At 38.0% G+C, this 13,623-nt stretch overlaps 1 protein-coding gene across 1 annotated transcript in view; it reads right to left on the bottom strand.

The window, feature by feature from the left end:
- The window catches only part of lama2 (laminin, alpha 2), an 87,313-nt gene extending 74,319 nt beyond the window's left edge, over positions 1-12,994 (bottom strand). The window contains exons 1-6 of the mRNA XM_037685915.1: positions 12,727-12,994; positions 11,505-11,685; positions 10,465-10,601; positions 9,256-9,387; positions 7,318-7,422; positions 5,059-5,202 (exon numbers count right to left, since the gene is read on the bottom strand). Coding sequence (XP_037541843.1) covers positions 5,059-5,202; positions 7,318-7,422; positions 9,256-9,387; positions 10,465-10,601; positions 11,505-11,685; positions 12,727-12,963 — 936 coding nt within the window. The 5' untranslated portion in view covers positions 12,964-12,994. The remainder of the gene's footprint in view (positions 1-5,058; positions 5,203-7,317; positions 7,423-9,255; positions 9,388-10,464; positions 10,602-11,504; positions 11,686-12,726) is intronic.
- Between the last annotated feature and the right edge of the window lie 629 nt (positions 12,995-13,623).

The following is a 13,623-nucleotide window of genomic DNA, read 5'->3' as shown; positions in this document are numbered from 1 at the left end:
CAGATATTTAGAAATGTCTGTGTAAAATGCTCATCCACATCCGTGTGGGTAAAAGATCATAATTGTACAGTTTCATAAATGTCTGTGGTGAAGCAACGGAAAAATCATGGCCGTATGATTTTTCCTGATTGATTGCTTAAGTTGTTATTTTCATAATTTGCCAAATTAATGTAAATGTTTGATGTTAAACTTTGATTCTGTAAATAAATGACTGCATTCATTTTGATGGGTCAAACATAAATGACGTCTCACGTTTGCATTTCATTAAATTCAATGCACGTTTTATTCAGTCCAGAAAAATGAGGAATCCGTGTTAATTGATGAATATATCTGAGCATCTGTTCATCTACAGTACTCACAAAGTAGTAACTTAGCCTGAAATGTTTAATATAACAACTCTAGATAAAATATAGGTGAACAGATTTGGCTCACTATTTTTGCAATAAACTGGTCAGTTTCATCTCTCCGTCGCCCTTAATTAATGCATACTAAAGTGTTTATAGAGGAATTAATAATGTACCTATAAACTATTAGCATCTATAAGGGGATCCTTATTGTAAAGTGGTACCATAATTAGTTTTTACACAAATTTCAATACAGCATAAAGTGACTTTTAGACCATTTTTTTTCATAATAAATGCATTTCAGTGAAAGACATCAATAAAAAATAAAACCTTGACCAGCCCTTATTGTACAGTAAATAAAAACAAGTAAAAAGTATATTTAATTCAGAGCCTAGATTGATTTTATGTTTATGATGTTTATAAATATACAGTTTCAGTTTCTCTCATGCCGAGTCATAAGTGAATATAATCACGTTTTTTAGTGGCATTCTGGAGAAAAACTGAGCTCTTCTTTCTCATTCTCTGTGTTGACCATTTTATGTGTTGATATTTCAATATTGCCTGAATAATATCAGGGGTTATTATTGACTGTGGGTTGTGGTTGAGCAGATGAATTTAAAAAAGGTTTCATCGGCTCAAGCCCAGAACTCTGCCTCTCCAAAGTGTTGGTATGTGGATATTATGTGAATAATATCTGAGGCTGTATGAAATGATGCTTTTTAGTTGAGAGAACAGAATCCGTCTTAAAAGTTACCTTAGCTTAGTAATAGTATTTCATACAGATGATGACACACAAAAAACTCCTTATTCCTGTCCAAAATATATTAATTTAACATCAACGTTCCCCACTTAATATTTCTTCACTACAATAAAATACAAAACAAGTTTAGTTCTGTGTTAGGATACAACTCTCGTTTGAGCTTTGCAAGTCAAGAATCATTCTCCTCACCAAAATTCAACTTTCAACATCAGGAAGTCAAAAACATTTCCTTCATGTCCTGATGCATGCTCAATAATCTAGTTAGAAAAATCTAACAAAGTTAAATCAGGTCCTCTGGAAGTTTTTTTTATTAATAAAAAATGTATTAAATCAATTAATTAAAAATAATAATAATAATAAAGTGCTGTAATCAGTCTTACATTGGGGAAACTAAACAGCCACTGGCCAAAGGGAAGACCTGGCAAAGAATAGCAACATCATCAGGCCAGGCCTCTGTGGTCTACACTCATCTTCAGGTCAGTGGTCATGTTCAGGGATGAAAATGTTCACATCCTTGATAAGAGAGGAATGTTGGTTTGAGAGGAGTGAAGGAAGCCATCTTTGTGAAGAGAAACTTTCTATCATTAAACAGAGGCGGAGCCTCCGTATTCAACTGTCATCTTCTTACAATGCTGTTATTGCATCGCTCCCGGTGTCCCCTGTTATTGCCCCCCCGGTGCAGTAACTTAAGTCAGATGTGAGGTGCCAGGTGGTTCCATCCATCCATTATCTTTACCCGCTTATTCCATTTTGGGTCACGGGGGCCGCTGGTGCCCATGTCCAGCAATCACTGTGCGAGGGGCGGGGTACACCCTGGGTGCAAGTCCATCACAGGGCCACATAGAGACAAACGAGACAAACAACCATTCACTCTCTCACTCACACCTAGGGACATTTTAGAGTTACCAATCAGCCTAACATGCATGTTTTTGGACTGTGGGAGGAAACCGGAGCACCCGGAGAAAACCCACGCATGCACGGAGAGAACATGCAAACTCCACCCAGAATGGCCCCTGGACCGGGGTTTGAACCAACGACCTGCTCGCTGAGAGGCAGCAGCTCTACCAGTTGCGCCACCGTGCTGCCCTGCCAGGTGGTTGCGACGCTCAATTGGGCGGCCTGTGCTGGGTGCCCCCCACCCCCACTCCCACTCCACCCTCACCCACTCCATATGCCTATGTCTTATTAGGTCATCTGTATGTTGTTCTTTGTGCAGAGAGTTTTTTGCAACCTCACACTGTGTCCTGTGAGGGACACAGTTACCGCCTCTTTCCTCGTGTTTCTCTTTTCTTTATCTAACGACAAGGGCAGCGCCTCCCATGAGGCTGCAGCCTCAGGCACCCGTCTACCCATGTCTTATGTTGTTTGGTTGTCTTTTTGTTTCTCTATACGGCTGTACTGAAATTAAATTTTGTTGTGCTTCTGCGCAATGACAATAAAGGCATTCAGATTCTAAATTCTGACTCAGCCCTCTGTGAATAGCAGGCGGCCATCAGAGCACTAACAATCCATTGTTAGGCTGATGGTCCTCTATCATGTGAACAGCTGGTTTTGGATGTCACCATCAAACTGATTAATCCACTATGATAAGGGGCTATTTATAAGACTGAGTTTAATGCAGCTCCTCAGACTGAAGAAGTCTTTTGGATAAAAGATGAAATGTTTCAACAAGAAGAATCTGTCTAGAGGACCTGACTTTACTTTGTTAAATGTTTCTACCTGGATTATTGAGCATGCACCAGGATATTTATTTGTTTAAGTTTTGGCAATGTCTCGTCGATATCAGGCGTGTGAGACTTCAAGGATATTTAAAGATAAAACAGGAGTTTAAAATAAATGCGTAAAGGGTTTTTGCACAGCTTTATAAAGCAAGTGATTTTAATTATGACTATGTATGCATAGCATTCTTGTTCCTTTTTCTGATTAAAATGTGTCTGTATGTGGTGTTCTACACAAACTTCCATGTTTTTCCATGTAGTCTGAGTTAATGTGTATGAGATGATTGTATAGTGGGTGTATGAGGTCTAGATATGGAGAGCGTGTGTGTGCGTTTTCCCACTCCACTTGGTGTAATCTCACGATTCAGTGGTTCAGAGAAAATCTCCCTTTAAAAAAAACCCTATCATTTATGGATTTCTCCGACCAGCTCTCCCTCCCAGAATCTCACTTTGTCAACAATAAATGAAGTGAATGCTTGATCAAACGAAGCCTCGCCGTTTGAAAACTCAATGGTTAGCTCGGAAACAGCAGTTCATTGCTCAAAGAAATTATTTCCGCCTTGAAAACTGAAAACACCCAATGGTTATTGTAAACGTGTCCGTGCAACTGCCAACCAAAATTGCACACACTTCTGTTTCATGCAATACAAAAACAAGTTAACATTTATATCATTTTAACTACAATATAAAATCATTTAAACTGTTTGAAAAGCACTTTGCTGTGTATCTTTCGACAAAAGACTGGAAAAAATGTGAAAGGTGGCCGAGATCAAATCCCAAAGGCAATACTTTTAGCCATTTTAACTTTTTCAGTTGGGCTAACACTGTGATCCTGACTGAAACGACCTATAACTACATAAATACAATAAACATTATAGATCATGTCCAGAGGGTGGCTTAGTGTTGATTTTTGTTGAGTAATCATCAGCAGGTTAAAACTAGTGGATAATGAAGACTTTTGTGATGTGAATTAAATACATTTTCTCACAACAGCAAAAACTGTTTCTATGAAAAACTAAATTTGAAGAAATAAAATCTGATGACTCTGGTTTGTCAAGGAGCTTGTAATGAATTTGGCAAGAAGAATCTTTAAATAGTTTTATTCAAAGCCACTCAGTTTATTGTTCCTGTGGTTACCAGTGTGAGGAAGCTTTAGAAGCTGAGCTGAACCCTAGGAGAGAGAGAGGAAGTAAGCATACTTTATCAAACAATGTTCAGTCAAGTCAACTGGACAGATACTTTTGTTGCGGAGACATTTCGTCCTTCATCCGAAGGACTTCTTAAATTCGAAGAGCCACCAAACCAAACTGAATCCCACAAACAGGATGCTCCCGAAGTGGAAAAAAAAAAAGATTTGTTGGTGATAAGATGGCCTCCGAGGCCTGCTCTCTCCCCCGTCAACTCCTATAAAGGCAGCCATGCCAAAGTTGTTCAAAACACCAAAGTTCAAAGTGAAGAAGTCCTTCGGATGAAGGACGAAATGTTTCAGCAACAAAAGAAACTGTCCAGATGACCTGATTGAACATTGTTGGGTTTATACCTGGATTCATGAGCATGAACTTTGGTATAATTTATCAAGTTTCCTAAATTCAGCTTTTAGATTATTTCAGCCCGTTAAATAAATTAATAACTAAAGTGTCATCAGCATATCATGTCTACTTGTGGAAAAAGAGGGTTCAAGTTTAAGCTTTTGTAGTAAATTAAGCCAGTTATAATTACTAGCTTAAAACAAATATATTCAGATTTTTTAAATAAAATAAAGCATGCAATGAGTAACTTGTAAGTTTAGTATCATACTTTGGTTTTTAGACTATTTTTTTGCAGTCTTGCATTTAGTTTACAAAATTTGCAAAAAGAACAACTTGATGTATTACAGGTGTGAAACTGTCAGTTCAGTATCAAGTCGTAGTAAACTGAGACGATAAATGTGAAATTTTTAATTTGTCAGGTGTTTTCCAGGAAAAAAAAAATCACTAAATCACCTATCACTGCTACTATTTATTAAACCACTTATAGCATGAACATTTTAAATGGTAACAGCTGTATCAGCTAATTCTGTTGCAACTCAGAACGGCTCAAATTCATTAAAACTCTAAATTATATTAGTACTATTTGAAGCTTTTGTCAAACATCTCAAAATCCATCAAGGATTGTTGAATACAATACATGTTTGTTTGTTTTCTTGTCATGAAAGGAAACTTAAGCAATAAAAAATAAATTAAATGCATGTACTCACCCTCATCCTTACAAGTCCTTGCGCCTCTGTGCACGAGTGTGTCAGCCCGTAACAGTAACATTTGCTGCAGCCTAGTGGATTGTTCACAGATAATCCAAATGTGTCTGGTTTACAGCGATCACAGTTGTGGCCTTCCACATTTTCCTACAAGACACAGACAGATAAATGGTATAAGGAATGATTTGCGTCAGTATGTTGGACTTTTCCATTGAGACCTTATTTCTACATCTCTTTGAGGCTGATTGTTAATTTTGGATAAAAGTTCCCTTGGGAAGAATTGTCTTGTAAGATAGTATATACTTTATGAGATTCAAAATTTTGCCTAAATTGTTCCATCTTGTGAGTTTTTGTATCTAGGCATTACCCCCTCTTAACGTCAAACTCTCAAGAGTTAGTTCACAACACATCTTTATTTCTCATGCGAGTTTTATCCAGTCTTGAAAATTGTTGGATAATTATCTCTGCAAAATGTCTGAAACTCAGTAGATGGAAACATTCTTTGGAGCAATATGGACAATGCGCCAGATGGAATTTTTATCTATCCTTAACAAGATGGCAGTCCGAAAAGTGACAACCTTTGTGTAAAAACAGATGACCCTCCGACAAAAACGAGCTTCGAGGGAGAACCCTCCATCACCAATAAAATGAATCCTGATCAGGGTCTGATGACAGAGGACTGCACTCAGGGCGCTGCATCTCGCAGCATTTACGCATGCGCACTTAGTTTCAAGTTTCAAAGAACATAGCACCAACTAGTGGCGTGGCGAGGGAATTACACCTTTTCCACGACTACCGTTGTGTAAACAGAGATTGTAATGAGAACGATTTCATGTAAATGTGTTAATAGAAATAGGGAAAAAAAATCAGTTTTCATTGGATCGTTGTCGTGTGAACAGGGTCTTAAATCATTCTAGTATACTGTATGTACCGGTGGATAAACTTTCTTCCATCAATTCCACATTGATTCACAACTATTTTTATGCTGGGCAGAATTTTATTGTGTTCACAAAGTACCTCAAGACAATATAAGATTTCAGAAAATATATAAAGTGCATCTTTTGGAGCACTTGTAGACTTTTCCAACTGTGGCACTTGGATCAACACTTTAATTTGTTCATGTTTTTAGTATTTTACACTGCTCTACTTGGCCCGCTGACTTTCCCTCCTCCCCTTATTTTTGTGACAGAATATAATTGACGTGCGATGTTCCGCATGTTTTTATCAGAGTGTAAAATGTTCAGAAAGTTTGGACTAAATGCAGAAGAGTACAGATTGAATAGAACACTCACTTCATCGAGAAGTTTATCCGTGAATAAATATATTTTCGAACGCCTTCTTTTTACCAACCAAGTTTATTGCAATTGTTTTGTATGCATGGAACTTATTTCCAGTAGCAGGGAGTAAAGTATTTCATTGTTCTATGTTTGTAGAAATACAACAGTCAAATAAACATCACTCAAACGGCTGAAGTAACAGTGGGACAGGTGATGAATAGATGAGTGAAATGCTGCCAACCTGTCGAGAGAAGACACTTAAGATCTAAAACCTCAAAGGCCACCTGATGTTTGTGTTAGTATTACTGTGTAGCTTTATTTATTTATGTACAGTTTTTTTTAATGGCACAATGTCAAAGTTACAAATGAGATTAAACGTGTCAGTTTAAGTCAGATTCATGTGTGTATTAAGAAATTAGCTTGTCAAAAACAGGAAGCTTAAAAGTGAGTAAATTTGTACGCCTTTATATAGATAAGTTCAATATGAAAAATGTATAACTAAGAACAGGTAACACAAAAACACACCTCCAGTTGAACAGCTACACAATTCTCAAAGCTTAACCTAAACACTAAAAACGTCATTTATATAAATAACTTGAAAAATGTTTTAAACAGACATTGCTGGAGAAAGGACCTGCTCCGCCACGAGCCGGAAATAAAATAAAGAGGTAAAGAAAATGGACTGATAAATAGACGGACTAGAATACAAATGAGAAAATATTCTCAGAAGGATTAAAAAAAAATCTGAACTAAATTGCTCATCTGTCATACAGGATTACAATGATCACAGTGGCTTTATTTCCACAAGAAAAAGAAAAAAAGTGTAAATTTTAATCCACCTCTTAGTGTCTCGACACCATATTTTCAGCAATCTCACAGACACTTAAATATTGAACAACTTGAAGCTGAAATAAGAGAATGATTCGCATTGAAGCATCCCATTGAAAAGGTATTCATTGAAAGCAGAAGGGCTTCTACATTCTACCTTGCAGCTGCATTTCCCAGTGTGATCTGCGCAGGCACACACTTTTCTCTCCAGGTCGCAGGTCTGGCTGTCCGATCCTGCAGCGTTACACTCGCATCGGATGCACTGTTGGAAACAAATGCAAACATGCCATGCTGTGAGTCACAGTGGAGTCAGGACTTAATACTCAAAACCTCTGGACAGATTGTAAGGAAACCATCAGAAAGTTATTTTTGTGATGTGCATCTACAACTGGTTAAGGTTTGGGGTCTACTCAATACAATATGGCCGCCACAGCTAACCGAACGTACAAAAAGACTAGCGCAGTTTTACAGATAAGCTAGGATTTGGTGTGGTAGTAGTTGAGTGTCTAACACATTATGAAAGCTACACATTGCACAAGATCTTTGCTGAAAACTTTGACATTATTAAACAACTCTGTTAAAAACCTCAGCCGGTCAAAACAGATGGCCGCTCGTCCTGAGCCTGGTTCTGCTGGAGGTTTCTTCCTGCTAAAAGGGAGGTTTTCCTTTCCACTGTTGCCTTTGTGCTTGCTCAGGATGGGAGACTAGCTAAGGAAGCCAGTAGATTGCGTTGAACCTTCACTTCGTTGCAAATAACTTTAATTGGCTTTTAATGTACTGTATGTGAATGTTTTTGTTCAGTGCCCTGAGATAACTTCTGTTGTGACTTGGCACTATATAAATAAACTGAATTGAATTGTTAGTAAAATATATATCATGCACCACAGGATGGATTTTGATACAATTCCAAGAGTGTTATAGTTCGATGCCCATCTACAACTGAATAACTTAAAGCCAATCTATTTCAAGACGGTCACCGCAGCTAAACAACAGCCAACATAAAAATGGTTTTAGCTCAGTTTTACAGATACCAAGCTCAAATTTGATGGGATAGTAGCTGAGAGTTTCATACACATACGCCAAGAGTTAACACATTTTGTGAGATCTCACATTAAATCACATGAGATGGCACATAACGTCATTTACAAGGTTTGACCGAAAGGGCTATAAACTTGATTTTTTTCCTCAGCCTAAGATGTTAGTTTAAAATTGAGATGAAAGTTTTGTGGGCAGTATACATTCTGTAAAGAAATGCTGGGCTAATAATTCATATTAGACTAGCCCAGTAATTGATATTAGCCCCTGGATGTTTTCAGATGTTGCTACACTTGTAGGCAATGGCGACAGAAACATTTGTAATGTGTGCGTGTGTGTTGGGGGTGGTACTGGTGGTGGTGTTGAAGGTGAATTTTGAATAATTTCCTGCATTCTGGTGTATTTTAATATGTTGCTAAACACCTACGTTTACCTACAAAAGTCAACACTTAATTCCATAACCATTTTAAGAGAGCAACAAGAAGTAGTCTGACCAACAGCTCTCCTTGTATGCATAGAGCACGCTCCCTTCTCTCATGCATTTTAGTCCCCCCTACGTGTTGAAAACTGCTGGAACTAACGTAGCGCTAAGCTAGCGGCACACAATACAGACACGCTAGCTAAGATGCTACAGACGTATCGCTCCGCTTCTCTCGCACATCCTAACCCCTCCCACCCCCCGTCAACAACTGCCAGCACTAACGTGGCGCTAAGTTAGCGTGCAAAACAGAGGTGTCTCTCCCTCCTCCCCCCATGAGCGCCTTGCCAAGGCAGATGATCGAGGAGAAACACCGCATGCAGTGTGGAGTTGTTGTTGGTAACCAGGAAAACCCGAAGTGGATTTGTAGTGGTTTGAATATTCTCTTATCATTCAACTGGAATGGATTTGTTCACGATGCCTATGCCTGTAGGAAAATGTTTTGTTTTTGTTTTTTATGAAGAGGATGTGCACAATGTTAGAACGTCAAAGATTTGTACTAACTGAGTGAGTGGTTTAGTATGTCGGGGGTGAGAAAAAACAAACGGTAAAAGAAAAATATTTTGAATCTTGAAACCATACCTGAGGAAAGTCTCTGTATCCGATCTGACATTCGTCACACTTCTCTCCTCTGAAGGAATCGCGACAGAAGCAGCAGCCCGTGTTCACGTTACACTGCTGGGTCACTGAGCCGATCACGTTGCAGCCGCACTCCTATTTTCAAACACACAAATCCAAAAAAAAACCACCAAGGTCAATGATTTTTTGTCATTCACCACAAAAACTACTGATCAACAGTAAAAGAAGAATATTTGCAGATCGACTTCTGTGAAATAAAAAGATGAACTTGGATGTTTAACATACCGTGAGGTTTGAAACTGATTTGGTATCTAAACTCTTCAAAGTGTGAAAAGTCTAAAAACACATTTTGTTCCATTTTTTTGTTTTAGATAAAAAAAAAATTAAAAAAAATGAAGAATTCCAACATTTAGATAAAAACCCTGAGATTGTACTAGTTGAGGTATTTTAAGGACTAAAGCAACAATCTTCTTACTGATAAGGTGACAATAGATTTTGTGTCTACTTTTTTGTATTTTACTTGTTCAGTCTTGTGTTATAGACTTTTTATGTTGTATCATTACTTCATAATCTGTAATTTGTAAAGTTTAATTTTTAACACCTTTCTGTGCGGCACCATTCTGTCAATCTTCATCACCTTTGTGCTTGTTTTGTCCTCCATTCTTTTGATCAGCTGTTGAACTAAGATTGAACGTGTTTCCCTGTTCATACTTCTTCCGCTTGTACTAAAGTTTAACAACTTAAAGGTTCAGATAAAAGTTGCCTCAAGGCAACAATGTACTTTCACTGTAAAACTGTTTTCATTTGCTTTGAGCTTGGGGGCAGTGATCCTACGGGCATGTTAGCATGGACTTTGTTGGTTCAGTAAGAGTTGTTTTTAAGCGTATAAAATGAGAAATAAACAGGCCCTCATTGGGCTAACCATTAGCCTAGCCATCTGAAGACATCTGCTCTTTTCTTGGTGCTGTATGACTCATAAGTTACCAACTATATAACGGAACGTGATGTCAAAAATGACTAACCTATTCCTTAAAAAAGGCAAAACAGAGGGAGGAGATTTAAAGATTTGACTAAAAGAGTGGCTTGACAGAACAGATAAAAATGGATTAAAAGTACAATTCTGCAAATATTGAGCTACAACAGTTTATTTCAAGGATTTCTGAAGTTTGTTTTACAACCACAGGATTAAAAAAAAAAAGGAAGATTCCTCACCTTGCACCCGGTTATGATGTCATGGCCCCAGTAATTTGGAGCACAGCGATCGCACCTCTCTCCAATGGTGTGAGGAGGACAGATACACTGACCGGTGTTTGCATCACAGTTATTCCCCACATGACTGCACTGACAGGCTGCAAGACAGGAACACAACGGGTGAATTTACAAAACATCCAACAGCAAGTACCGTTTTTCTAAACCCTATTAAAGACAAAAATATCTATCTGTAAAAATACTACCTTTTATTTCTATATTAACTCTCTGAAATTCAACATCCTACATTTGTCTTTCTTGCTCAGAGAGGTTGACTTTCATACACTAATTGGCAAGTGGAAACAGGTGTGCTAATTAAGATGAAGGAGCAGGTGTGTTGACTGGCAGGGAGAGACCGGAGAATTACAAAGAAACTGAAAATAATATTTAAAAAAATACCTTGAAATGACCTAATTAATTTAAATTTTTAAGAATCATTTGCATTATTTCATCTCCACATTTTCCACTGGATACAAGCATATTCAACATTATTCTATTTTTTAACCCATTTTTTATTTTTGTTTCATTATCTTCACAAATGCTGATATGTTAGATGTGGTTTTGGTCATTGCCTACTGAAAGGTCAATAATGTTTTTGCCTGTGTGTGTGTGTGTGTGTGGGGGGGGGGGGGCATGTTGGCAAAATAGCTATTGTATAGAGGTTCCTAATAAAAATAAATTTAAGGAAGCCTAATAACTGAAGTTTAAGCAAGTTAAAATAGAAACAGTATATTTCAATGAATAGTACTCGTTGGATGTTTGTCTATAACTGATAACCTTTTTGAGTCAGTCCAATTAAAGATGGCAGCTACAGGCAACTTACCTTTGGAAACATAAATGTTATTGAGCCTAAATATGTCATGACCTCCACCAAGTCTAGCATTAAAGTCGGTGGGTTTGCGCAAACTAAGAAAGGCATTTGTCAACACAAATCACAGCAACACCCCACAGAATCAAGCATTTAAAACATAAACAAAATAAAACCTTTGAGGTTTTCTCCTTACGTGTGCAGCCACCCTCCTGGAAGTTAAAGAATCCTCTTGAGCATCGGTCACATTTGGGTCCTGTGACGCCTGGCTGACACCGACACTGACCCGTTTCATCGCAGTCAAAGGACTTGGAACCAAATGAGTTGCAGTGACATGGGAGACAAGCTCCACCTGTAGTGATGCCGTGAGTCTGAGGCTGAAAATAAAGACATGTTCATGGCATGTGAGTCAACAAGCAGAGAATTTGGGTCGGATTATCTGCAGATTCTTTATAAAGTCAGACTGCATAATTTAGGATTTTGGAATTTAGAGTAAGATGCAGAGAAAATTGCAAATAAATTAAAATATATATACAAATAAATACACAGAACGAACAACCTTGCGGGCGCTTTGCCAAAGCAGTGCCATGCAGGTCAGTTCAGGGAACTGAATTTTTACATGTAAAAACAGATTGTTTTACTATGCTACACGAAAATGCTATTTATATATTTATTTTAGGGACGCACAATATTATCGGCATAAGCCAATATTAGCAATAAAGTTACATATCGTACAACGGCCATTCCATAAAAAAATAAAAAAAACATCTATATAAAAGGCTTCTGCTGTAAGTTATTTTTTTAATTTAAGAAACTATCAAGTATATATATTAATGCACTACTACTTATAAGCTTTTAACTTGTCGCTTGGGAACAGGTCGAGTTTAGATTTGTGAAAATTTACAAATTTGCACTGTTCGAGTGTTATTATGTTAGAGAGTAAATGTCATGAATAAATTTGACATTAAACATAATACAAGTTGAAGTGTTGCATCATTTTCATCCCCCTTTTTGGCATCTGCTTTTGGTAGCAGGCCAAACTTACAAAGACCATGCAGAATAATGTAGTATTTTAATTACACCGCAGAGAAAGCTATGTAGTCTCTGTAAGTAGGTCTGGGGGTGGGGGGTGGGGGAAATATCGGTATTGGTATCGGCATATGTATATCGGCCAAAAATCCAATTTTGTGCATCCCTAATTTATTTATATACATATCAATAGGTATAGATTTTCTTCATTTATAAATTAACTAAAAATAACAGAAAACAGTCATGCAAGCCTAAATGTTCAATGCCATGCGATGTTTTACAAATCCTGGCCATCGAGTACAGTTGGAGAATTGTTGCACACCAATAAACAGAAACACACCCATGCTGCTTTAAACACACCACTGCCATCCACATGCAGTGTGTGTTACCCCTGTGTGAGGCTTGTATGCTCCCCTGGGACAACCCCCTGTACGGGAGGTGCCCCCCCATCTCTGCTGTACAGCTTCAATGGGAACCCGCTCCACAGGCCGCCGTGTCTCCCGCCTTTCATAGCTTAGGCGACGCAGGTCACAGCGCCGGCCCACGAAGCCGGGGCGACAGATGCAGCGACCCTCGATGTCGCAGCGCGGAGACATAGAGCCGAAAAGACTGCAGCGACAGGGCATACACTCCTCACGCTCAGCATCCCACCAGCAGTTAGGCTGGACCAATCACAACACAGATGGATGGAGGCGAGGCAGGCAAAGAACCAATGACAGTAAGTGAAAAAAATAGACTTGGGTGCAAACAGATAAAAGTGAATACATTTAAAAGAGGAAACTTAAAACTCGCAAAATAAAATAAAATGAAACGATTCAAAGAAAAATGTTTTGTGGGTGAAATTACAGAAAAGAGTCAGTTAACTTTAAGATTTTATGCCACAAATTGAAAACTACAAAAATGAACAAAAAAATTAAAACAATGTAGTCATAATAAACACTTTTGTTTTGCTGTACAACTTCACCTTGGGTTAAAAAGTCATCACTGTTTCCTTAGTTTCAATAATATTTATAATGTAATTGATTTCTTCTGGGAAGAATACATCAAGTAGAATGTAGAATTTAAGTCAGCAGTCAAAAATTAGAGAATAAAAATTCATAAATAATGGCAGAAACCAAAAGGAATGCTTACCATGCACTCATCGCACTTTCGTCCAACCACGTTTTCTCTGCACTGGCACTGACCGCTGTCCTTGCTGCAAACCTCAGAAACAGAACCATTGATGTTGCATTGGCAGGCTGTAAGGACAGGAAACAAAGAATCATTCATCCATCATCATCATCTTC

Source organism: Nematolebias whitei, chromosome 12 (assembly GCF_014905685.2).
Source record: "Nematolebias whitei isolate Nwh7 chromosome 12, NemWhi1, whole genome shotgun sequence".
Classification (NCBI taxonomy): domain Eukaryota; kingdom Metazoa; phylum Chordata; class Actinopteri; order Cyprinodontiformes; family Rivulidae; genus Nematolebias; species Nematolebias whitei.
Note: the sequence above shows the minus strand (reverse complement) of the source record. Positions and strands in the feature narration are given on the sequence as shown.